The sequence below is a fragment of the Amphibalanus amphitrite genome, unplaced genomic scaffold (genome assembly GCF_019059575.1).
Source record: "Amphibalanus amphitrite isolate SeventyFive unplaced genomic scaffold, NRLGWU_Aamphi_draft 000024F_arrow, whole genome shotgun sequence".
Taxonomy (NCBI): Eukaryota; Metazoa; Arthropoda; class Thecostraca; order Balanomorpha; family Balanidae; genus Amphibalanus; species Amphibalanus amphitrite.
Window position 1 is genome coordinate 472,380 of NW_024881520.1, and position 26,472 is coordinate 498,851.

Consider the following 26,472-nt stretch of genomic DNA (forward strand, 5'->3'; position numbering starts at 1 on the left):
CTTATGCAACGCGCCTGAAGTCACACCGATTTATCGCCGCACTTGGCCGGTATCGCCGCTCGCAGGGTGCGGGCGCGGTGATAGCACTAGCTCTAATGCAGGCTCCTTGGCGTCTGGGGTGGAGGTATGAGAGCGACTGTGTGCGATAGGCCACCTCAGCTCGATGACACGCGCCGTATCATGCTCCAATGTACGGCGATCAACACTTGACAGCCGTCCGCTCAAGTGGCGTTACGTCATTGTCATGTGTGCGATGACAAACGGCGTCTGGCGATGGCCATTGGCCAATGACTATCCCTGTGAGCTGTATGTCAGTGCTGTTTGAGGTATATGGTCAGCTGTCGTAATGCGTCGCGTTTCGTTGCTCGTATTTATGCTGTTTTGTTTTGCCAAATATGTTGTGAACTCACGACCTATAGCACACATGATCGCAGCAGACGATGCAACAGGTCTTCAGCACCACGTCTTGTCTTGCCTGAAACCTTGACATAGTGATAGTGATAAACATGCAGATTGATCACTTTTACCTTATCTTCACATCCCCGTGGTCCCATCGCGCGCATTGCACGCTCATTCTCGAACGAGACTGTCGAAAGGACCACCCTCGTCCAGTCCAACGTCGCCGGCTCACCAACGCACCACTGACATCCTTATCTGTTCCGTCTGTTTCAGAACTCGAACGGCTACCTCCCGGCCCACTCTCCCGGCTCGCACGGCAGCAGCTCGCACGGCTCCCACAAGGACGTCAAAGACGCCGAGCTGAGCAAGACCAACCTCTACATCCGCGGCCTGGGCCCCAACACCACAGATGAGGACCTGAGGAACATGTGCCACGGACTCGGACAGATCAACTCCACAAAGGCCATCATCGATAAGTCAACGGGACACTGCAAAGGTGGGTCTTCGTCCAGCAATTTTCTCCATTCTGATGTTCACGGAATGTCCACAACAATGATAATTAAAAGCGTCAGTCTCTTGAGGAGCTCAGAGTTAACTGCTGACAATTAGTATCTTTCTTCTGATGTAATGGGCGAACAATGATACCTTTACTGCGGTCCCCGCGACGCGATCCTGCCAAACTGCTATGGTGTCAGGTTTCGTAGCCGTATGGCTACATGACTTCAAGAATTACGTTTTCCTCACTTTGTCCGTAGCAATTAACCGTAAGTGACTGGTCCGGTCACATTGCTGCAAAGAGGGTGCCCTTGATTTCCACCTGACCAGAGAGGCGCTCACGATTGATGACTATTCTACTCACCCCACGAATGTGCCTCGGTCGATATGGCACGCGTCGGTCTCGTTCCGTCCCGAGTGCGGTGCGGGACGCTCGCTGCGGTGGGAGTGGTCTGTGACAGCCCCGGGGTACCAGACAGGTGGTATCGGCAGACGGCGCACCTCCCGCCCATCGGCTGATCGATTACACCGTGTTTGTCCTTGAGATTCCGGTGAGACGTGCCACAAACACGCGCCGCGGGACGCAATGGAGATCTTATTCAGAGGTGCAGCTTACAGGCTGTCTCTGCTTCCTGGAAGTTGCGGCAGTCCGGCTGGGTGGGCAGAAGGGTGGACCAAGGTTAGCGAAAACGCAGCGATGTCACACGGTGAAAGCAGGTTTCGTTTAGCGGGCTTCGGTGGCCTTAATTTACAAGCTCGACGATACGGACATGCGAGGCATGATTGGGCTACGACTGATAGATGGAGCTCGAGTTCCGCACAGTGTCAGCGTGCACTGGTGGACATTGCACCAATGTTCAGTGCACATATCTTCCCTAGCTAGCAGCTTATGGTCCTATACGTGTGATTGTCTGTCGGAGCTGCAGCTTGTGAAGAGACCTAGTATGGATCTGCTCTATCGATCTAGTCCGTTTGATAGTGTAGCAAAGTGCAGTCCCGCTTGTGTTGCACGGTGCACAGTGCTGAACGACCACTTACCAGAAAGCAACTGCTGGATCCAACGTCTGGATATTGTTTCTGATTGCTGTTCAATGAGTGCATTATATTCCTGCAGGTTGTTTTAGATACCTTACGGCGCCTTGAAATTAGTTATGATTGCTTTTAAAAAAAATCAGCTTTTCTGACATTTTCACCTCTTTATTCATTTGAGCATCCGGCTGCTATATTCCGAATCAATCATCACAGACGGCATCAGCGATGCCAGCTCGCGCCGGGGTGGCTGTAATGACGGTAGCTGTTATCGTGGAAAGCGACGCTCTGCAAACACGCCGCTGTGCGACCTTGGTGCCCCCGACCGAGTCAACAGCTCTGCACGCCGCGCGGCCGGGAGACGCGAGCTGGTACCCCCGACCGAGTCAACAGCTCTGCACGCCGCGCGGCCGGGAGAGACGGGAGCTGGCGCCCCGCGCCGCGCCGCCGCGCCGGTTTTCGCATTGCATGTCACCGAAACTTGATATGACCATCAGAAAGGTATTATTCAGTAGTGATGCCGTTCCGAAAGAACGGTTGTGTAAAGTATGAATTTTTTGTGCTATGAACTTTAACTCAATTTGGTGACTTAATGATGGTTGTCAACCTTTCTAAATTGAACTGCTTAATTCGCTGCTACATGCAAAAAATTGTGTATAGTTATACTTACCTCAAGTGCATGTTCAGCGCTGTCAGCAGTCCAAACATCATCTGAAACTGCGAAACTTATGAACCTTCTCGTTGAGTCGACCTTTGTACAGCTTTTAACTACATCAAAGACCCAGCGGCAAGCCAGGTTTCATAACTGGTTAATTGAAATCAAAACGAGCACGCACTGCCGGTGCAGTGGCGGGCAGGGCGAACGCCACCGGTCCCACCTGTCGGGGGGTCACGTAACTACGGTCATCTGCTTCGTTTTATTTCTCCCTCTGGTTTGCCGAGCCCTCATACAGCTGCAGAGGCCTGCAGTTGGTGCCACGGGGAGCACATGCCGGGATCCTGTTACTGTCCGTGGGGCGTTCAACCCGTTGGAAAACCCGACACCCAGAGCGGAGACGGCTCTGAAACGGTGCAGGAGCGTCATCAGTAGGGCTTTCATCTGGTTTTCGCTGAGTCACTGACCTAAGTTTACACCTCGGCTAGCCGATTGATCATGACAAATAGAGAAGGAGTTGGGGGAAACTAACAGTTAATGGGCTGGCCCACATCTTCTGTGTGTGGTCTGTGTGTTGATTTCTTACGGAATCAACACGCAATCCAGATCAACGCACGCAATCTAGTTCAACGCACAGCTAATGAAAATCTATCGCGTTTATATCACACTGAACGCTGCTGCATAAATTGTTCACAGACCGCTCAAGCTTTTAACGTTGACCTCTCTACGCTAACTCTTAGCTTGGTATATTTTGTATCGCATTTCATTTGGCGTGAGGTTGTTGCCATTTCGAAGAAGCTGGCTCAGCTCCGAGGCGTTATATAAGTCGAACTGCAATATACACTCACTTTGCCTGTCAGACATTATTAGGTAACTCAAACCCTTAGATGACATCTGCTAAGCCATTCTTATTTTAGAAGTGACATTTAAACATCTTTTTGGCCTGAGATTATCTATTTAACCGTCTATATTTTAGTTTCAAATGTTATGCATTTCAAGTTATTTTATCATAATTAGCTGTTTCAGCGAATGCTATCTTCAAAGAGTTCCGTTCCTTCATATCACTTTTGACAGCCAAAGCTACGGTCATTTACCCCGTAAAATATTTTGTTCATCTGTTTTCCAAGAAAACTGATGATTCACAACCTATAATTGTGTTCTTTGGCAGCCATGTCATGTGTTTTCTGCTGCGATGCGAGCTATACTCAAATGCATGTAAAGTACCAGCAGAGTTTGCCATTCCACGGACCTTGTTTGCGGTCGTGGCGTCCCTTTGTGTGTTTGTATGTGTGCCAAGAACCGTATCCGGGAAGTGAGTAATCGACCACATTGACTCTAGTTGGCGGGCCGCGCGGCGAATGGCGATGGCGGAAATGAATCCTTCCGCCTCCGTCTATCCCCCATCCCTGTGGCAACTAATCTTATTCCGACGCTGTTTTCAGTGGATGTGAAATAAACAAATCACTGGCCAGTGACATCTTTTATTTTTAAGGCTTCCTATGAGCTATTGAAAGAAAGGTTAAAAAGCAAGCCCACCTCCAATCAAACACCGCAACATTTTGTGGAGTTATAAGTTATAACTATCTGATATTTACACCAGAATTCCCGAAAGGGAGCACACACCCGAGGTGTGTAAGTCGCTTGAAAAAGGAGGGCGTTTGCTGCAACCACTGTCTGTATATTATTAATTTTCCGATGCACGGTATCCTGCTACGCCGCCTTGGCGGCTTGGACGATGACGTCTTAACCGTGATTTAGGTACTGAGCTAAGCGTGACTAACCCGAATCACAGTACACATTGAGTCATCGTTTCTCGGGTGAACCCCTGTCCCCTACATCCAAGGGACTGTATGTTCGCGTTCAGTTCCTCGAATTAGAGCTGTGTATTCGAGTGACGACGTGCGAGTGTCACCGCAGAGCTCCGAGGGCCGACCCGCTCTTGGCTTTCCACTATTTGCCATTGACCGTCCATCGTCCCGCCTCGGGGCTCGATTCATCGGCCGACCAGATGACGTCACTGAGGGTTTTGTGGTGGAAATATGACGTCACTAGGGGCTGAATGCATAGGCGTCGCCAGAGATTCTCGGTTGGGGGGGGGGGGGGGCAAAATCAACTTTTGTGTTAAAACTTGCCTTTCCCCAGTCTTTACTCACTCGTTTTACATATCATTTGACGCGCAATGGTGCGAGGAATCCGATGGTGGCAAAGGTGTCCTTCTAGCTATGACATGTAATTTTTCTACAGAAAAATTCGAAATTTTGAAATTTCATGACAAAAACGACTGGTAGAATTATAGTATATTGTGGCTGCGATTACCGACGCACTGCAGAGGGTCCCTGTGCAGACGCTCGACGCTCATGATCATTACCCAGAAAAAGGTGAAAAACGCTCCATTTAATCGGATCACCCTGCTAAAACCTCCATTCACGCATGCATGCAGAGGTTTTACGTGAAATGCATAGGACTTATCCCAGCCGCCGATCGTAGCTAAGTTGGGCATTCGGCGGAGAGTGAATGTCGGAAGTGTGAATTGGAAGTAATTCATCTTTGCTCCAGTGAGAGGAAGTGTTTTGTTCACTCGAGTGTGAACAAAAGTTTCTCGTTTTTCGTGTGAAGGGAAGCGCTGCAAACGCGAACAAAAACTGTTTAACGGAACCAAAAGTTACGCACGGCATAGCGGCAAGGGATCTCTTAGAGATAGGTTTGGGACTTCCAGGCCATTTCAGGCCACTCAGGGTCAGTGCTGACTCTCATAAGCATGCTTAGGATCCCGGAGATCGGCGTGGGTCACCTCAAATATTTACGTGTACGTGGTGCTTTAGGGCTTTCCGAGCCCAAAGTGGGGCCCTCAGAAGCCAGTGTGGGCGGCGGGTGCTAAGAGACTAGGCCCAGGGTGAGCCTGGAGACCTCGGATAACAGTGTGAACCCTCGGGGTCTGTGTCGAATCCCTAAGGACCCTGCGTAGGGACATAATATTGCGGACGTCCTCAGAGGGACACGTGAGCTGTGACCCCTCAGATGCCGGCTTGGAGTTAGCAAAGTTTGTCGCCTCAAAAGTGTTGGCTGAACTATCAGAGGCCAGTTAAGGTTCTCAGAAATGTTCGAAGGCTCAAAGATCCCTGTATGGGCCCTCAGAGAACATGGACACCAGTGGGACTTTCAGAGGCCGGTTTGGGCCCTCTGAAAGCTTCTTTAGGGCTCAGTGGAGCTCCTTAGGAGCCTTTGTTTAAAGCAAGCTCATGAGCCCTGCGACACTTGTACGGTACTTGAGCCTGTCGCAGACATTTGACGAGAGTTGAGAAAGGCCCCGCGAAGATTTCGTTTCACGCTTTGAACGAAAATTGTGTCAGCACTCCAAACAGTGGCGTATCCAAGGGGGGACCCTGGGGATCCTAGGATCCCCCCTGGAGCTTAGAAAAAAAGTTTTTTTATAACACGGAAAAAATTGAAATGACTTCAAGGGCCCTTTTGACCACTTCCCATTTTATTCGCTAAAAGAAAAAGTACCTATTGTAGAACTCTTTTGAGGATTATTAGATGACACATTTAGGCCAATGAGGGACCTTGTGAAGGATACAGAGGGCCCTCTCAGGCACACAGAGAGCCCTCTCGGGCACACAGAGGGCCCTCTCAGGTACACAGAGAGCCCTCTCGGGCACGCAGAGGGCCCTCTCAGGTACACAGAGGGCCCTCTCAGGCTCACAGAGGGTCCTCTCAGGCACACAGAGGGCCCTCTCAGGCAATCAGAGGGCCCTTTCAGGCACACAGAGGGCCCTTTCAGGCACACAGAGGGCCCTCTCAGGCACACAGAGGGCCCTCTCAGGCTCACAGAGGGCCCTCTCAGGCACACATAGGGCCCTCTCAGGCACACAGAGGGCCCTCTCAGTCTCACAGAGGGCCCTCTCAGGCACACAGAGGGTCCTCTCATGCACACAGAGGGCCCTCTAGGGCTCACAGAGGGCCCTCTCAGGCACACATAGGGCCTTCTCAGGCACACATAGGGCCTTCTCAGGCACACAGAGGACCCTCTCAGGCAAACAGATGGCCCTCTCAGGTACACAGAGGGCCCTTTCAGGCACACATAGGGCCCTCTCAGGCTCACAGAGGGCCCTCTCAGGCACACATAGGGCCCTCTCAGGCACACATAGGGCCCTCTCAGGTACACAGAGGGCCCTTTCAGGCACACAGAGGACCCTTTCAGGCGAACAGAGGGCCGTCTCAGGTACACAGAGGACCCTTTCAGGCACACATAGGGCCCTCTCAAACACACAGAAGGCCCTCTCAGGTACTCAGGGGGGCCTCCCAAGCACACAAAGGGCCCTCTGAGACCAGCAGAGGGCCCCTTAAGACGAACAGAAGGTCCTCTGAGGTACGAGGGTCAATGTCAGGCCACAAGGTACCCTATGAGGCCACCAGACGGCCCTCTTAGATCAAAGATGGTCCCTGGAGGTCACCAAAGGGCCCTCTGAGGTGAACAAAGGGCCCTCTGAGATCGAAGAGATCAAAGAGATCAAAGAGGGCCCTCTAAGGCGAATGGAGGGCCTTCAAAGGTCACAAAGTGCCCTCTGAGGCCACTGGAGGGCCTTCTGAGGTGATATGAGGCTATGTCAGACCACCATGAGCCCTATGAGGTTTAGGCCCTCTGAGATCAAAGAGGGTCCTTGGAAGTCATCGGAGTACCCCTTAAGGCTCATTGAGGCGAACAAAGGCCAGAGGGCCCCCTTAGACACCACAAAGAGGTAAAAAAGATCCCTCTGAGGTCAAAGACAGCTCTCTGAGATGTAATAGGGCCATTTGAGGCCTCCGAGGGCCCTCTGATGCCACAGAGAGGCGCCCTCTGATGCCAAAATAGGGTCCTCTGAAGTCTGAAGCCACCAGAGGGCCCTCTGAGGCGAACAGAGGGCCCTAACATCCACCTCAAAGAGGGTCCTCTGAAAATCAACGGGCCCTCGGAGTCAGTGTCCCAAAATCGTATTTTGGCTTGGGTGTCAGAGGGGGAAAAGGTCACCCAAAAGAGGGATAAGAGTGGACAATTGTCAGTCACAGGGCAGTCGGAGCCCTCTGGGAAGGCCACTTGAGCCTTACAACAGAGGGCCCTCTGAGGTGATATGAAGGCTATGTCAGGCCACTATGGGCTCTATGAGGTCATCAGGCACTCTAAGGAAAAAGCTCTGAGGCGAACAGAGGACCCTTGGACAATCAGAGGACTTTTTAGGTCAACTAGGGGCCTTATGAGGCCAGCAAAGGACCCTTTGGGACACAAACAGGGCCTCTCAGGTACCCGGAGGGACCTCTTTTCTAAGGCAAACAGGGGGTCACCTTAGATGATATGAGGGCTATTTTAGGCCACTAGGGGCCTCATGTATTAGACCAACATACGGTCATTTGAAGTAAAAGAGAACCTTTTGAGGTAAAAAGGGCCCCTGGAGAGAAAACAGAGGGACCTTTCAGGTACCCAGAAGGTCCATGGAGGCCACTAGAGGACCCTTTGAGGCCAGTGATGGTCTTCAGAGGCCATCAGAGGGTCCCTCTGAGGGTAACAGAGGGTTCTTAAGACGACCAGAGGCCCTCCGTGAAAATGCGGGCGTCACAAGGCCCGGTTTGCATCAAAGGTCAGGTAGCTATGCCCAGTTTTGGCTCTCTGTTGCCTGCCGACGTGTTCCGAGCTGTCGCAAAAAAACGATGTGGTGGCACCCACGCCCCCCCCCCCCCCCGCCCGGCCAGGGTCCTTCTAACCAGGGATGCGGAGGCGTGGAAATTTCAGACGGCTCCGGCTCCGGCTCCGGAGAAAAAAAAAATCGGCTTCGGCTCCGGCTCCGGCTCCGGCTTCGACTCCAGTACTCAGTTCATCTTTTATACAAATAAATACGGGTGGAAAAGTAAAGATGAAGGATTGGTTCACGTTGTTTCTGTATTTGCATAACAAGGCTATTTTGAATACCACATATTTTACTGCCTTGCAGGCACTGTGGAACCGAACTACTCGTAGGTCAATAATGTTTTCCTCTTCAAAAAAAAAAAAAAAAAACAGCCGGAGTCGCCGCCTTTTTTACCGCTCTGGCTCCGGCTCCGGGCTATATTGTTTCACGGCTCCGGCTCCGGCTCCGGCTCCAGCTCCAGGCAAAATATGCCGGCACCGGCGGCTCCTCCGGCTCCAGCTCCGGCTCCGCACCCCTGCATCTATAACTCGGCTTCTGAGCCACGTACCAACACGCCTAAGGCAGTATTCGAAGGGACGCAAGCAAACAATAATGACGAAATTACGCCTGTCACTTTTTAGATCAGTTCAAAATTCAGTTCACATAGGTCATCCAAGGTTAAATTTCGCCAATTTTCAGGTCCAATTTCGACAATTTTCAACAAACCACCGCATGATTCGGAAATGAATAGAGCTACAGTACCGGGGAAAAGCGTAGTTAATAGCTCTTTTAACACCCCTTTCGCCGTTTCCATCCTCAAGACATTCAAATCCTTCTCCTCCATGCCGCAACCCCTGATCCGGGCTGGACCTGGACGGGCAACTTTATTCCATGCGGGCGGCTCCCATTGGAGCGCACTGCAGCTCCTAAGGAAGCACACTCATAACCGGGCGCAGTGAGCACTTGGGAGGCTGGTCGGCCTGTCCTGTTGGACAGGCTCAGCCCCAGTGAGTCACCAAGGTGCCCGCCCAGACCAATGTCTCCCTCAATTCCTATCATCCCTCCGGCCCTGAAATGGCCTGTCAGACCGAAAGCCGAAAGGGCCTGGGTCCAACCCAACAAAACAAACAAAGCTCTTTTAACGCACTTTCTGTAAACTGTGCTCAGATTTGACCTAAGCCTGTTAATTGTACACTTTTTATATCGGAACATTTTCATGTTCCTACAGCTCTGTAGGCCTGATAGCTCTTCCTGCGAAACCTTTTTTGGGTCGAAAATGGCAGAACATGACGTCATTCTGACGTATTTGCGGCCAACCTATCATAGCCTCTGGAAAAAGGTCACAATGTGTAAAATGGATGCCCGGAGAGGTCCTGAAAGTTTGGTGGCGATATCTGCAGTCATTTAGGAGATAGCTACGCGACGGAAGAGGACAGGGGGCCGTTTCGCCCCCCCCCCTTACGGGGCGCGGGCTAACGCCCTTTCAACTCAAGCTTCAAGGGCCCTTTTGCCACTTAAGGGCCCTTTCAACCCAGTCAGTCAAGGGCCCTTTTGACTGCGGATCCCCCCTGAGAGAAATCCTAGATACGCCACTGACTCCAAAACTTATGAAAATCAGCTGTAAAATGTAATAAAGAACGAACTAGGAACATGAAATGAATCACAGCATTGACATTTCCGAGTCTGGACTCGGAGTCTTGAAGATTTTGGCGACTGCGAGTCAGACTCTGGTTTGAATTGCACGCTCCAACCTAGTCTGACCTCACAGGCATTCTCAGAAAGGTACCCCCATTTTTCCCGACTCCAAAATCTCATCGGATCTGTATCGATCTCAGGGTGTGCCCGGTCCGAGGTTGGGGGGGCAAGCTGCCCCGCTTGCCCCCCCCCCCCCCCCGTGGCGACGCTAATGGCTGAATGGCTCCGCAGCACACGACAGAGTCTCACAGAGGACACTGGACGGCCGGAATGGAGGAGGAGGAGGAGTCCAGCGGCATATAGGATCGATCTATTGGGGGTGGTGCCTCGCTGAAGTGTTTGATAAAGGTCACTTCATGCCTTAGGAATTAGGATTGCACGATTTCATTGCCACTGCGAATATTTAGCCTAGCTTTCCGACCTTTTGGTATAACTAGGCCTGACTGGTCAAACAGATGCGGTGGAGATGTGCACAAGTGTTTGCCATGGTGATACATCATCCATTCGGCCTCGGCATCGCCAATGTCAGAGCCGAACATAACTGCATTCGTCCCCAACAAATCGAATTATGGCTCACCCGAAGGTCACCTGTATGCCTCCTGTCACCGTCGCAGAGTGGACAAGGCGCATTGCCGAAGAAGAAAACGACCGTTATTTTGGTCTAGCGGCGCAGCCCGTTGGCGCTTTGTGCGCGGCCGCAGGGGTGGATGCCGTGACCTTTAGTCAGCTGATCGATTTTAGTGACGTCATTCATAGCAGCGGTGTGGTGGGCGCCTCGCGGGCGTGGACTCCGTGGTCGATGTTTGCGACTTGGGAGGCAATGGTGGTATGATGAAAGACGTTTTTAGCTCTTGTACTGAATGGGTTATAGACCGTTGAATGAGCAACTTGCGTGCTGAAGCTGCTTGAGCACGAGCATGGGGCAAAGTTTAACACTTAATGATGGCATATTATTTGGACAATTGGTTCATCTGTCTGATCTATTCGAATTATAAATATTTATAGGTTGTCTTTAACCGTCACCGGATCTATTTGTTTTCTACATACCGAGGGGGTTGGTGGACCACCCGCGCCGTTTCTTCCATTATTGAGCTGCAACTTCGCGGGAAAAAACGAACGTTTGTGCCGTTACAAGACTTAGCGATTGGTACCAAACTTTAAGTTCTTAGCTAAGCCTGTGACTTCTGAGGCTAGTAGGGGTTTAGTTTTAGTTGAATAACCTCGCCATAAATGGTCTAAGAACCATGATTTTGGCACCATTGTCTTCGTCATATTCAGATGCGTCCAGGCATAGGTACACTTTTTTGGGAGGGAGAAAGGTCAGCTTAGGGTGTTCACAGCAGGTCACGGTCAGTGTTTTCTCACGCTACTGTTTTGCATATCATCACGGCACTCTGAACATCCAAATATCTCCTTCAATTAGCTATCACTACCGACCAAGCGACGATGTAGCCCAGCGGAAGGCCGCTAACGGAGCTCGCTGGCACGTCTGGCCCGGCTCCGGCCTCCCGGTGGGTGGAATGCCGGATGCGGCGCCGGCAAAAAACACATCGAAACACCGCCGGCGCGCGTCCGGGGTCAAATGACGTCATCACCCCTGGTGGCGTTCTCCCTCCCTCTCTCTCTCTCTCTCTCCCTCTCTCTCTCCCTCCCTCTTTCTCTCCCTCTCCCTCTCCCTCTCCCTCTCCCTCTCCCTCTCCCTCTCCCTCTCCCTCTCCCTCTCCCTCTCCCTCTCTCTCTCTCTCTTCTCTCCTCTCTCTCTCTCTCTCTCTCTCTCTCTCTCTCTCTCTCTCTCTCTCTCTCTCTCTCTCTCTCTCTCTCTCTCTCTCTCGGTCTCTTTCTTTCTTTCTTTCTTGGTCTTTGTGGAAGCCAACAGCGCGACCGAAGTAGCGGCACAAAACTTTGACCCCCGTGCTCTTTGTCGCTGTCTGTTTGCGCCCTCTGTCCTAGTGCTCGGAAAAACGGGCTCGCCGATAACATAGGCGAGCAGGCGACTCGCTGCGACTTGTGACGGCGATCTCAAACTGTTTCGCTAGTGTTGTGGATACTGATGATTTGAGAGAGGGGTTTAACCTCGTGCGCTTTGACTGGGCGTGGTTGAAATGGTTTCGTTGAGACGGACATCCGTGCCGTCAATTCGCAACAAGTGGCTCTGATTGATCGGTTCGTCGTCGACACTGCTGACTCAAATAGCCTCTGGCGGTAGAGCCGGCTGCTGCCACTTTACGAAGTGTGCTATATTACGCAACGGCGATCTTCGCTGAAGCTCGGACACGTCCTGTAAGCTTAAATTAAAAGATGTTGCAAGGTATGCGCAACAGCAAGGCATGCCTCTAAGTCTAGGCATATTTTTTTCAGTTTTGGTCTACATACATCCCGATAACCCATTAAACGTTAGTATATTAGTGAACTAAAAATTCGGTTTCGGGACTTTTGTGAAGTTCATTGTTTTTGTGTCATAGCTTTAAATTAATATGAGTGTCTCGTATCAGTACGTCACTGAGTTGGCACTTATTAAGTCAGTGACTGAAGATAATTTTTCTTTCTTCACCCTTTCTGTCATGACGAGATTTTTGTTTGACGATGACGGGACCGGCATAAAGGGTACTGACTACTGACTACTGAGTGACCGTATAATCCCGTCCTGACGCTTTCTGAATTCAGAATTGATAATGCGCTGGAACAGCGTGGTAGTTGCACTTAGCACTTGGGGACTCCACAGCAAACCACAACCATCGTCCAGCATCCATGGACCACCAAGCAACTACTCGCTGGGCAAATACCACAGCGGCCGGCGCACGCGGAGCTCCGGACTCTGAGATCCGGAGTTCCGGACCCGGAGATAGACCACTCGTGGAGGTCTAGGACGGTATCGCCAGCCTTCCGGGTCTCTACCGTGGCGCCTCTGTGGTGCCGGGCATTGTGCCGGATGCGGAAGAGTGTGAGACTGTCTGGTAGTGGGACTCCAAGACAGACGTAAAGTTTAGGTGATCCCGGTACAAAATGCACTCGTTTTTTGTGGATCCAATCACCACTGTGATTGTTGGTCAATTGTTCAGTCAATAGACATAGTTGTAACCACGGGCCATTCATCTCATGGGTTCATCAGCCCCCGCCTCCGACTCTCGGCTTTGGAGCTCGCCCTGCCCGTCCCCTCAACCAGAACCTTCCGGCTGACCATGCAGGCTCTGTAGTTATGCTGACGCCATTGGGTAGTCGCGTCCGATCAGCACTGAACCCGATCCTATGGGTGGCACCGTGATCAGCGCGGGAACAGCGCACCGTGGGGCAGCTCGCTGAGCCCCAGCTCCGCGGCGTGGCGTTGGGAAAGGCGGTCAGCCCGGCAGTGTATCGCTGGGCCGGGCTGATGCTGGGGCTGAGGTTGGGCTGCGCTGCAGGTTGTGGGCGGTCTGGGTTTGGGCGGGCCTGGAGATGGGCTAAGGTTGAAGCCGGGGCAGGGGCCGGCTCAACCAGCTCAGTCTCATAGGACGTGATCTGGCTGCCGGTTTCACACTTTAGGAGGGCGGGATTAGCGGCACTGCGCGGCTGGGCGAAGAGGTCAGGTAAGAAGCGCCGATCGATAGATGGAAATAGACCGGCCAGAGGATCGCCGGTGCTATTTCTCCTTGGCGGCCTGTCTGATAGGTCATCTCATCTTCGAGCCTTGATATAAAGCTGTTTTGCAGCGACTGTTGTCGCGGTTGCCATGGTTTCTTGAGATAAGACTGCAGAGCCGGTCGCTGAAGAGGCATTAGCGGAGTCATTCTTGGCCACTTGGCGGTAAGGACCTATCATAATTATTTTCGTGTCATTATCTGCAACGCAAATTTCTGGTGTAAGCATAGGTAGATTCGCTTACTTTTATAAATATGTGTGATTTAATGTTACCGCTTGAAAGGGCGTTGTTTCAAAAGTGCACGTGAACTGGTCATTTATTTGTTAAGTGAATTGAATGTTCTGCTTTTTGGGTCAGGTGGGGTGAGGCCCTGGCAAGAAGGGAAGATTGCTTGGGGCTTAGGGGCATCTGGGAGGAGTATGACTTATGAGTAAAAGTGATTATGTGGAAGACTCGTGTGGAAAAGGCGTAGGCCGGCTTTGGTGATCCGGTGATTCTTAGTGTCAATTGTGATTACTGATCATGTTTGTTCATTAATACGAAAGATAACTTATCGGACAGTTTTGGTGTCGAAGAGATCAAAGGACGATAAATCTAATCAAATTCCTACAAGCTATTTCGGCATTCCTTTTCGTTTTAGTCATTATTTCAATTCAACTATGGCAAGTTTCGATGTGAGATTGATCCCAGAATTCGACGGTACTGGGGATGTTGTCGACTGGATCGAAAAGGTGGAAATGGTATGCAATCTTCAGCAACCGGCTGCAGATCAAGTGGTAGTCATACCACTGCGATTGAAGGGTGGCGCTTCTGCTGTTTATCGGCAGCTGCCTGAAGTGGACAGGAGAGAGGCGGTTAAGGTAAAGGCGGCTCTGCGACGCGCCTTTGCCGCTGATAAATACACTGCGTATGAAATGTTCAGCGCGCGTCGGCTGGGCACGGGAGAATCGGTAGATGTGTATTTGGCAGACTTGCAACGGCTGTCAACCCTCTTTGGAGGGCTCTCCGAAGAAGGGATGGGATGCGCGTTCGTTGCCGGCCTACCCGAATCTGTGAAGCAAATGCTACGGGCCGGCGCTCGCATGGAGTCATTGACTCTATCTGAAGTCGTGGATAGGGCCAGAGCCATCCTACGGGAAGACTGCAAGGTACCCGATATAACGGCTATGGTGGTGCGACGGGGAAGAGACGGCCAAGACCAGCGCTTCAATGGTGGGAGGAAGGAGCGAGGGCCGTGTTACGCGTGCGGTCGTCTGGGACATATCGCGCGTGAATGTCAGGCGCGTGAAGGAAACGGTCCAAGCATGGTGAGATGTTTCCGGTGCAACAAGCGTGGGCATATCGCGGCTCAGTGCCCGGAAAACGAGGAGCGAGAGGCGGTCCATGCGCCGGCCTCCTCTCGGGACTGAGATGGAACGGCGCGCTGCCGGTGAGGGAGCTATCGATGAACGGAGTTGACTGTGATGTCTTAATTGACACGGGATGTACTCGCACTGTGATTCATTCGTCACTCTGCGCTGTTTGGGAGAAGCGGGACGTGTACGTACTGACGGCCAACGGGGAGAGGCTGGAATGTGCGGGTACGGCTGGTGTTCGTGTGCAGGTTCCGGGGATGGCACCAGTAGTTGTTGATGCACTTGTGGTTGCTAAGAAGCCGCTGGGATTCAGTGCGATTCTCGGCATGGATGGAGTGAGTGCTCTCGGGGGAGTAGCGGTGCGATCGCCCTCTGAGGTAAAGTTCGCCGGCGAGAACGAAGCATGTGGCTGTGTGGGGGACCCGCAAGATCTGACTGTTGATAAGGAAGACTTCCGTGTCGTTTTCGCTGCGGAGCTGCAGCGCTGGACAGTGGAATGGAAGTGGTCCGGTGAGGAGCCACCAGTTCGCCTCAAGAATGGAGTGAGCGAGTATACTGTGCCGGATGAGGTCAGAAAGGACTATGAAGAGGAGATTGAGACCTGGATCAAGAACGGATGGCTACTAGAATACGATGAAGAAGAACACGGTCCCCCGAAAGGCCTGATTCCACTCATGGCAGTGGTCCAAGAGAATAAAGGGAAGGTGCGACCCGTGCTTGACTTCCGCGAGATCAACACATTTGTCGACACGTACACGGCAGATGTTGATGTGTGTGACGAGAAACTCCGCGAATGGCGTCAGATGGGAGCGAACGTAGCGCTTCTGGACCTCCAGAAAGCATACCTTCAGATACATGTAGACGAATCTCTGTGGCCTTACCAGACTGTCGAGTACAAAGGGACAAGATACTGTCTGAGTCGACTTGGATTTGGCCTGAACATCGCACCAAGGGTGATGAAGACAGTCCTCGAGGCAGTGGTGAATCAAGACGAGGACGTGGCAAAGGCAGTGTCATCATATGTCGACGATGTCTTGGTCAATGAGGATGTGATGTCCGCGGAAAATGTGAGCAAACATCTTCGAGCCTTTGGGCTCCAGTGCAAGGAACCAGTAAGACCAAAAGAAGGCGCTCGGATTCTCGGTCTCCGAGTTCAGGAAGAGCATGGCAACCTCAAATGGAAGAGGGACAACGACGTCCGAGAGATCGACGGGCCGGTGACGAAACGCAAGGTGTTCTCGCTTTGCGGCCGTTTGACTGGACACCTTCCGGTGTGTGGCTGGCTGCGGCCAGCGGTGTCGTTCTTGAAGCGAAAGGCTAATGAAGCGGCGGACGCTTGGGACGACGTCATCGAGGACAGTTTAGTGAATGGGCTGATCGAAGAGATAATGACGCAAATTAACACAGATGACCCAGCGAGAGGTCAGTGGGACGTCAAAGGGAACGAGGTGACGGTCTGGGCGGACGCCAGCATGTTGGCCTTGGGAGTGGTCCTCGAGATCGAGGGCGAGGTGGTGGAGGACGGATGCTGGCTGCGACCAACCGACGGAACACATATCAACATGGCAGAACTTGATGCCGCGCTGAAGGGCGTCAACATGGCCATCCTCTGGGGTGCTAAGAGAGTTCGACTGATGACGGATTCGCGTACTGTGTACCATTGGATCACTGACCTCCTGAGCGGCAAAGCACGGTTAAAGACGAAGGCCGTCTCGGAAATGCTTATCCGGCGAAGGCTGAGTACACTGAAGATGCTGGCCGACGAGTACAACCTGGAGATCAGCGTTCACAGCGTGGCCTCTGCTGACAACAAAGCTGATAAGCTCACCAGAGTGCCGGAGCGGTGGCGAGACACGCGTGCAGGCAGTGGTCCGGCTTGCATCATGGCGGGTGCAGAAGGAGACGAAGATGAAGCCGGGCTAGTGAAGGAGGTGGAGCGGGTGCATCATGCCGCTGGACACCCAGGTGTCAGAAGAACTTTGTACTTTTCCAAGAGGGCAAACTTGCGGGTCACCAAGCGTATGGCACGATCTGTTGTATCAGCTTGTCAGACGTGCCGGTCGATCGACCCGGCACCGGAGAAGTGGACTGGCGGACAGCTGTCGGTAGACATTGTCTGGGAGCGAGTCGCAGTTGATGTCACGCACTTCCAGGGGCGCCTCTATCTGATGGTGGACTGCGGACCATCAAGGTTCGCGATTTGGCGCCAGCTGCGATGTGAGAGCGCGGCGTACGTCACAGGGGAGATGTCATCGATTTTCTACGAGAGGGGAGCACCTTCAGAGCTGCTGGCCGATAATGCTACCGTATTCCGCAGCCGCGCATTTCAGGCATTCGTCCGTGAATGGGGCACCCGGGTGCGGTACCGAGCAGCGTACGCACCATCGGGTAATGGCATCGTCGAACGAAATCACCGCTCCGTGAAGGTGATTGCTGCGAGGAAGGGATGTGGCGTGCCGGAGGCGGTGTATTTGTACAATGCGACTCCGAGGGACGACTCGACCGACGCAGCAACCCCTGTCAGCATGGTGTACAAGTACACAGTGAGAGTCAAGGCAGTGGATCCGGTTCAGCCCGCTGAAGAGCCCGAGCCAGATACATGCAGGTACAGCGTGGGAGATGCGGTGTGGGTGAAATCGGCGCGGGGGCGATGTGACGATCAGTACAACGAGGGAGTGGTGACTGGGCGAGTGTCACTGCAGACTGTGGAAGTGGATGGGGTGCCAAGACATGTGCGCCACCTGCAGCCCCGTGAGGCGCACGTGGAACAGCCTCAGAGTGATACCGCAGATGACGAAGGGCCGCTCCTTGTGCGTCTCCCAGAGGAGAACCGGGAGGAGATGGGTCAGGGAGAGGGACAGTGTCGGCGGTCCCAGCGGCAGGTGCGGGCTCCCATGCGGTACGGTTTCGATCAGGATCGGGGAGGAGTGTGATTTAATGTTACCGCTTGAAAGGGCGTTGTTTCAAAAGTGCACGTGAACTGGTCATTTATTTGTTAAGTGAATTGAATGTTCTGCTTTTTGGGTCAGGTGGGGTGAGGCCCTGGCAAGAAGGGAAGATTGCTTGGGGCTTAGGGGCATCTGGGAGGAGTATGACTTATGAGTAAAAGTGATTATGTGGAAGACTCGTGTGGAAAAGGCGTAGGCCGGCTTTGGTGATCCGGTGATTCTTAGTGTCAATTGTGATTACTGATCATGTTTGTTCATTAATACGAAAGATAACTTATCGGACAGTTTTGGTGTCGAAGAGATCAAAGGACGATAAATCTAATCAAATTCCTACAATATGTTAGTTACATAACTGTGCATAATTATCGCCAACATGATTTAAAAACATATCAAACCAACTAAATGCCCATTGTGATACAAATCCGGTGGCGATTATCTACTGTTCCCCGTAGGTACGGCCACATTAAAAATCAATCAGGTGATACCTATCTTTTATGCTTAGCCACAACTGTTAGACGATGACACTCCACTGCTGAGCGACCGCGCTGCTTATACCGCGGTCAGCTGGTTCAACGGGTCCCATCCATCGGGCGCACCTGTTGCTTTAGAGACCATAATACAAACACCGCGCCGCGCCTGGCCGCTGCGGTCCATGGCTAGGTCCGTTGATCCGTCCGTCAGCCCGTCTGTCTACATGCACGGCTCGAGAGCCTGCGGCGGGGCTCCTCTCCCACGCGACGCACACGGCTCGGCGCGCCGGAACCGGGCCACTTCCGGTTGGATCGATCGGCGCGCGGCCAGCTCCGGAGGCTCCGCTCCTCCCCCGCGGCCGCCACCTGGAGCCCGGCGCACCGGATTCCGAGCCACCCAGGCGTCCGTTATCGGAGCAATGATATTGCCATTTCGCAATGAATGCCAGGGAGTCGGAATGTGGGTGGTTATGGAACCGGTGGGCGGTGACTGAGGTCGCTCTGTCTCCGCCGCACAGTGGCTGCGCAAGGAGATTTATTTTGGGTTTTATTTCAGGAGGTATATTTCCTCATTATGCACTTATGCAGGTTTGATTCGTCTGAGGTCGATTTGACGTGTAAATTAAAACACGCAACTTTACTGCTTCACGTCCTTTTTTCTGGATCTAGCTTTCGAGGTCCGTCTCATCAAATTGATTGCAAAATGCAACTTGACCACTCAAGAACTCTAACTCTGCGCCTACGCGGAGCTAAACTAACCCTTGTGCTAACTCCGCCTCCCTTTGTTTTCCGGCAGGCTACGGGTTCGTTGACTTCGATACTGCCGAGGCGGCGCAGAAGGCGGTCAAACAGCTGGTCGGCAAGAACATCCAGGCGCAGATGGCGCGTCAGCAGGAGCAGGACCCGACCAACCTCTACATCACGAACCTGCCGGCCTCCTTCACGGAGCGGGAGCTGGAGGCGCTGCTACAGCGGCACGGCACCGTCATCTCGACCCGGATCCTGAGGGACGACCGCGGCACCAGTCGCGGGGTCGGCTTCGCCAGGTGAGGATTGACAGGGGAGGTTTGTTAGTCAGATGGGGCTTCTCAATAAGAAGCTAGGATGTATAAGGAGGGAGGCGGGTAAGGTACTTGTCAGATGAGCAAGGAAAGGAGTGGAGTTTGTCATATGAGAATGGAAAAGGACTGAGTCTTAGGCGAGGTCAGAGAAGGACAGGGCTTGCAAAGTGAGAAGGAAAAGGAAGGGGGCTGATCAGTTGAGCCTTCTTTAACCCGTGGCTTCTCAACGGGATGACGCCTGACACTGACCGTCTCTCCTACTCTGTCCCCAATTCCATGCCGCTCCCACGTTGAAAGACAGCAAAAACTGACTGTCCCTCTCTTTCCTCGCCAGGATGGAGTCTCCGGAGACGTGTGAGAACATCATCAAGACGCTCAGCGGCCACATCATCGACAACCACAGCCAGAAGCTGGTCATCAAGTTCGCCGACGGCAACAAGAAGCGCCAGCAGCAGAAGGGCTACGACCAGCGGTGGCGGGAGAGCGTCGACGCCAGCCGCGTCAACCCGTACGACGCGTCTCCGCTGCCGGCGGCGGCTCTGGGCGGCGGCGCTGGCGGCGTGCCGGCCGGCCTGGCGCAGCACTACTCGGCCATGCCAGTACCGTACCTGCCCGGCCCCGGCTGGCCGCCCCAGTCGGTAGTTATCGGCGGCCCGATGCCCTCCATGGATATGGACGTGTACGCGCTGCTGCAGGGCATGCAGCAGATGCACGTCAGCGGCGGCCCGGCGGCCGGCTACGGCGCGCCGGCGCCCCAGTACGGGGGCTACCCGCAGCCGGCGCCGGCCTACCACCACCCGGCCGCCCCCGGCATGCCGCACATGTACCACCACCCGCACATGATGCCCATGCCCGTGGTGGAGCCCGATGGTGTGACCAACGGCGCCGAAGACTAGGACAACAGGCATGATAGGTGAGTACTGAGTGAGGTCAGCGCTGACGAGACGGAACGGGTCTCTTGGTCCAGTAAGCCGCTCTGATTAGCTACAGCTTTCAGGGACTTGTGGGCAGAATATGTTTTGTGGCTAATCTCGAGCCTTCCTTGGTATTCTAGAGTTTTGACAATGAAAATATCTGTCTGATGTAAATTGTAATCAACCTCGAATTGGTTACGCTGTCCATTGAATATTATATTTTGACAATGTTTATTACTGATTACTATCTCGATTATTATCTTTACCAGATCTGTCAATTTTGCTGCAGATTTTCAATGACATGCACCCAAATTCCTGCAATGCTGACTGGTGCTTTTTGTCGCTCGAGTCGCTATTTGTATCGTGATGCACTCATGTATGACGTCAGACGGTAGTTCACCCGCGTCATTGCATTGAATCATATCCCCAATACTCACGAAAGCCTGGCTTATACCTCGCCGGAAGTGGTTTCACAATGTGTCTTTCCTTCCAGATAATGTTTGTGTACATATGGAATGGCGGCCGCGGGCCTGGGCCAGATACCCCGCAAGAGCGAGCTTACGAAGGGTCCGACCGACGCGACACGGTGCGGCGTCGCTCAGAGGCTGTAGTTCGCCAGCCGGCCGTGCGTGGCGCTACCAGTAGTGGGCTAGCTGGACTGCTGCTCAGGAACGGATGCCAAACCGAGAGACACTAAGGCAGAGCGTCCAGCCGGCTGCGGGCCTGCTGTTAAGTTTTAGTCGTGAGAGCCGACGGGCGCAGACTGCTGGATCGGTCTCGTCTGATGATTGGTGCGTTTTGAATCGTGACGGGCGCGCTGCCGACTCCCGACCAGTAACGTGCCCTTTTCGGCGGTCTGTTGCGACGACCGCGTTTTGGGCGACACTGGAGGAGGGTGCCGCGGCGGAGCGCCCCGTGCGCGTCTCGTCTCGCCTTCTATGTGCGCCTCCCAGGGACAGGAGCTCATGTTCAGGCGTTTGTGTGCCTCCGAACCAGGCAACTGCGACGCAGGGATATCCGTGTGACGTCATCAACGATCCGACATTCCACCAGAGGCGACCGTCTTGGTTTGCTATTTTGTACAGGTTTTGCATGTCTGCGCCGTTGTGCGCGCCCGGCCGATGTGTCAGAGAATGTGCCGCGGACCGGCCCCCGCCGCCGGGCTGGCCGCTGGTATGTGACGTTCCGTGCTCAGTGCCGGCGCCTCCCCAGTTAGCTAGAGCCTCCTTTCCCCGAGCGTTTTGTTCTCACACGGTGCCTTGTTTCATCGTACCTCCAGCCGAAAACCGGGCTCTATTTTACTACCAGACTCGTGAGCCGAGACCGCGGCGCGTAGGCCAGTGAGCGGCTTCTGAAGCCGAGCGGTAGTGTGGTGGTCGGCCGTTGCGTGGCGGCGTAGCGCTCGGACGGTGTATATAGAGGTGCTGCTGCGGCAGCGCTGCGCGGCACTGTGTCTCGTCCTGTGGTGTCTGCCTCCGCTGCGCCGGCCGCCGTGAATTTTTGTGGTGATTTTGTTGATTTCCGGTGGATTCGGGCCACCTCCGGTGGCTGTAGCGCCCCAGTGCTGGGTTCCTGGTGCTGCAGGTGTATTCGCCACCAGAAAACCACGACACATCGATTTATGAACGTTGGCTGAACCGATCAAATGTCATTCCAACTCTACACCGGACGACGCGGCGAACAGTAGCCGCGACGTCACCGCGACTTTTTCGTGACGTCATGTGTGTTTGATGGAGGGCGGGCGTCCGCCCCGCCCGGCTGGCTCGGATGGCGCGGCGGCGTTATTTTTGTACAGATTTTTGTGCTCGGGTGTCCCGTGGTGCCGCGTGGCTTCAAGCGGAATGTGCCGTGGTCGTGTTGAAGGAACTGTGTGTGTAAATAGGTGCCGATAGCGGCAGGTGCTGCAGGGGCGACATCTAGCGGCGCGACTGGGGCGCCGCCAGGCGGCCGCTCTGTGAAGCGGCGCGATGTGGGCTGCCGGCCGCGGCCTCGGTGGGTTGTTGATGGTTGAAGAGTTTATGTGCGGCCGATAAGGGCTGACGGGGCTGCGGCGCACTCAGCTTTAACAACAATCGGCTGCGCCCGACGAGGCAGGGCGGGAGGGTCTGGTCAGAGGAAATACAGACCGAACTGTGAGTGGAAAGATGGTGTTTGACTTGGGAGGATGGTAGGCGTCGAGGCGTTGTCGAAATGTGACAGAGGAGGCTGTTAAACTGTGATAAGTTTCCAGAATGTGCAGATTTCTCATAAGATAGTCTCGAACGAAATAAACTTGAAAATTTCAACACCGATGAGACAGGCGCTGATTTTTAGCCTGGTTGGATCGCGTAAAACTAATAATTTGACCTTTCGGAATCGATGGATCTCGAAAGCTTAGGGATAGTGAGAAATTCAGCGAGCATGGTGTCATTCTAAGGTCATCGGCGCTCTCTCCAATGCCCAGTTACAAGTTAATCGGACGTTGAGCTCGTCTCAGTCCAAACTCGAACAAGAAAAAGTCAGTCTCATATTTTAACCCTCGCTGGCACAGGCCATTTTGAGTCCTTCGACGGCACAAGGGGGGGGGGGGGGAGGGGGTTGGTACGACCCCCCATCGCGTTTGGCCCCTGATGGAGCTAGAGCTTCGCGGAAAAAACGAGCGTGTTGCCCGTCACGAGAGGAAGCCAATGATACCCAATTTTAAGGTCCTAGGTCATCGGTTGACCTTCCAAGTCAGGTCAATGACCCAAACATCGAGAATATCGGGACCTGTCAGAAAGTCGTAAAGCGTGGCTGCTAAGGGGTTTTCCGGGGTGCTGATCACGAATATTGTGTTAGTGTTGATCACAGAGGATGACGTTAAGCGTTTAGACAAGGTGGGGTCAGGTCAGATCAGGTCAACCGGTAGGGGTCGTGACGGGTATTCGTAATACGTGTCATCCGCCTCTGACAGCTTCGTAACATGTTACGAAGGCACTAAAACTACTTCGTAAATGTTCAAAGGGTTGCTAAATTCGAATTCAGCTCCAAAAACTAGCATAGAAACATGTAAAACTCGAAAAAGTGAACCGAGGTCACAAAAGTTCAATGACCTGACCTGACCTTCAGGTGACCTTGACACCCACCCTAATGCATGGGAGCAGCATCAAATCACATGTTTGAACGTTTGAAACCACGAAAAGCTTCCAAACGCGCGACTAATGCGAGCCGACATACGCCGAATCGCGATTCCGGGCAAACATGGTCTCGGAAAAGAGGTCACAGGTCAAAGGTCATTTGGGTCAGGGTCATGAAATTTCCAGGGTAGGTGTAAAATTGATCAATGCGAGGGTACTGAAAGTGTCGTCGCGATCGGCCGCTATTTACGCGAGTTATTCGCGAAGAACCTTAGGGGGGTTGCATTAACCCCCCCCCCCCCTGTGCCGGCGAGGGTCAAAGGTCCTTGGATGGCTGTTTGACTTTAGGGGTGAATTCTAGGCATTTTGGAGCGTTTTGTCTTATCTTGAATGTATGTTACGCATAACGTTCGACGTCGCAGCTATTCCAAGCCCAGACCTTCACCTGCTTGCGTAGCAGTGCATTAGGTATTGTCTCATAGCCGGAAACGGGCCCGCATTTGTCGCAGACGGTTCATTTGGTCCAAAGCTGGAATCGGAACCGTTTTTTAACATGTCCATCAAGTTAGCGTCGTATTCGTATTCGTTTTCAGCGTCGAGTTCAAAACATCACCAAACTATGCCAAACGATAGATCTTGACACGCTGATTCCAAAAATATCACTCATTTTTTCCTAGGTCAAATATTTTGACCTCTAGGGGCAAAAAACCACTCTGGCTATAAACAACAATAAGGTACTTCTTTATTTACCGTCCGATCGGGCTACAACTTACACAAAACATGTGCCGCCACACAAGGATGCGTCACAATCAACAAAATCGCCGATCGAGGTCAAAGGCCAAGGTCATATTTGCGAAAAACCGTTATTTTTCGACGGGGTACCGAATAAAAACTTTATTTACCGTCCGATCGGGCTGAAACTTACACAAAACATGTGCCGCCACACAAGGATGCGTCACAATCAACAAAATCGCCGATCGATGTCAAAGGTCAAGGTCATATTTGCGAAAAACCGTTATTTTTCGACGGGGTACCAAATAAAAACTTTATTTACCGTCCGATCGGGCTGAAACTTACACAAAACATGGGCCGCCACACAAGGATGCGTCACAATCAACAAAATCGCCGATCGAGGTCAAAGGTCAAGGTCATATTTGCGAAAAACCATTAGTTTTCGACGGGGTACCGAATAAAAACTTTATTTACCGTCCGATCGGGCTGAAACTTACACAAAACATGTGCCGCCACACAAGGATGCGTCACAATCAACAAAATCGCCGATCGAGGTCAAAGGTCAAGGTCATATTTGCGAAAAACCGTTATTTTTCGACGGGGTACCAAATAAAAACTTTATTTACCGTCCGATCGGGCTGAAACTTACACAAAACATGTGCCGCCACACAAGGATGCGTCACAATCAACAAAATCGCCGATCGAGGTCAAAGGTCAAGGTCATATTTGCGAAAAACCGTTATTTTTCGACGGGGTACCAAATAAAAACTTTATTTACCGTCCGATCGGGCTGAAACTTACACAAAACATGTGCCGCCACACAAGGATGCGTCACAATCAACAAAATCGCCGATCGAGGTCAAAGGTCAAGGTCATATTTGCGAAAAACCGTTATTTTTCGACGGGGTACCAAATAAAAACTTTATTTACCGTCCGATCGGGCTGAAACTTACACAAAACATGTGCCGCCACACAAGGATGCGTCACAATCAACAAAATCGCCGATCGAGGTCAAAGGTCAAGGTCATATTTGCGAAAAACCGTTATTTTTCGACGGGGTACCAAATAAAAACTTTATTTACCGTCCGATCGGGCTGAAACTTACACAAAACATGTGCCGCCACACAAGGATGCGTCACAATCAACAAAATCGCCGATCGAGGTCAAAGGTCAAGGTCATATTTGCGAAAAACCGTTATTTTTCGACGGGGTACCAAATAAAAACTTTATTTACCGTTCGATCGGGCTGAAACTTACACAAAACATGTGCCGCCACACAAGGATGCGTCACAATCAACAAAATCGCCGATCGAGGTCAAAGGTCAAGGTCATATTTGCGAAAAACCGTTATTTTTCGACGGGGTACCAAATAAAAACTTTATTTCCCGTCCGATCGGGCTGAAACTTACACAAAACATGTGCCGCCACACAAGGATGCGTCACAATCAACAAAATCGCCGATCGAGGTCAAAGGTCAAGGTCATATTTGCGAAAAACCGTTATTTTTCGGTTACTTTGACGGTTTTTCGCAAATATGACCTTGACCTTTGACCTCGATCGGCGATTTTGTTGATTGTGACGCATCCTTGTGTGGCGGCACATGTTTTGTGTAAGTTTCAGCCCGATCGGACGGTAAATAAAGTTTTTATTTGGTACCCCGTCGAAAAATAACGGTTTTTCGCCAATATGACCTTGACCTTTGACCTCGATCGGCGATTTTGTTGATTGTGACGCATCCTTGTGTGGCGGCACATGTTTTGTTTAAGTTTCAGCCCGATCGGACGGTAAATAAAGTTTTTATTTGGTACCCCGTCGAAAAATAACGGTTTTTCGCAAATATGACCTTGACCTTTGACCTCGATCGGCGATTTTGTTAATTGTAACGCATCCATGTGTGGCGGCACATGTTTTGTGTAAGTTTCAGCCCGATCGGACTGTAAATAAAGTTTTTATTTGGTACCCCGTCGAAAAATAACGGTTTTTCGCAAATATGACCTTGACCTTTGACCTCGATCGGCGATTTTGTTGATTGTGACGCATCCTTGTGTGGCGGCACATGTTTTGTGTAAGTTTCAGCCCGATCGGACGGTAAATAAAGTTTTTATTTGGTACCCCGTCGAAAAATAACGGTTTTTCGCAAATATGACCTTGACCTTTGACCTCGATCGGCGATTTTGTTGATTGTGACGCATCCTTGTGTGGCGGCACATGTTTTGTGTAAGTTTCAGCCCGATCGGACGGTAAATAAAGTTTTTATTTGGTACCCCGTCGAAAAATAACGGTTTTTCGCAAATATGACCTTGACCTTTGACCTCGATCGGCGATTTTGTTGATTGTGACGCATCCTTGTGTGGCGGCACATGTTTTGT

The 26,472-nt window shown here is 52.2% G+C and overlaps 1 protein-coding gene across 1 annotated transcript; it reads left to right on the forward strand.

Moving 5' to 3' along the window:
* Positions 1-272: 272 nt before the first annotated feature.
* LOC122392790 (RNA-binding motif, single-stranded-interacting protein 2-like) lies at positions 273-22,419 on the forward strand. The gene is made up of 5 exons (XM_043388063.1): positions 273-299; positions 673-895; positions 19,098-19,347; positions 19,697-20,275; positions 20,770-22,419. Exons 1-4 carry the CDS (start codon positions 288-290, stop codon positions 20,256-20,258), a joined length of 1,047 nt encoding a protein of 348 aa, XP_043243998.1. The 5' UTR covers positions 273-287; the 3' UTR covers positions 20,259-20,275; positions 20,770-22,419.
* The last annotated feature ends 4,053 nt before the right edge of the window (positions 22,420-26,472 follow it).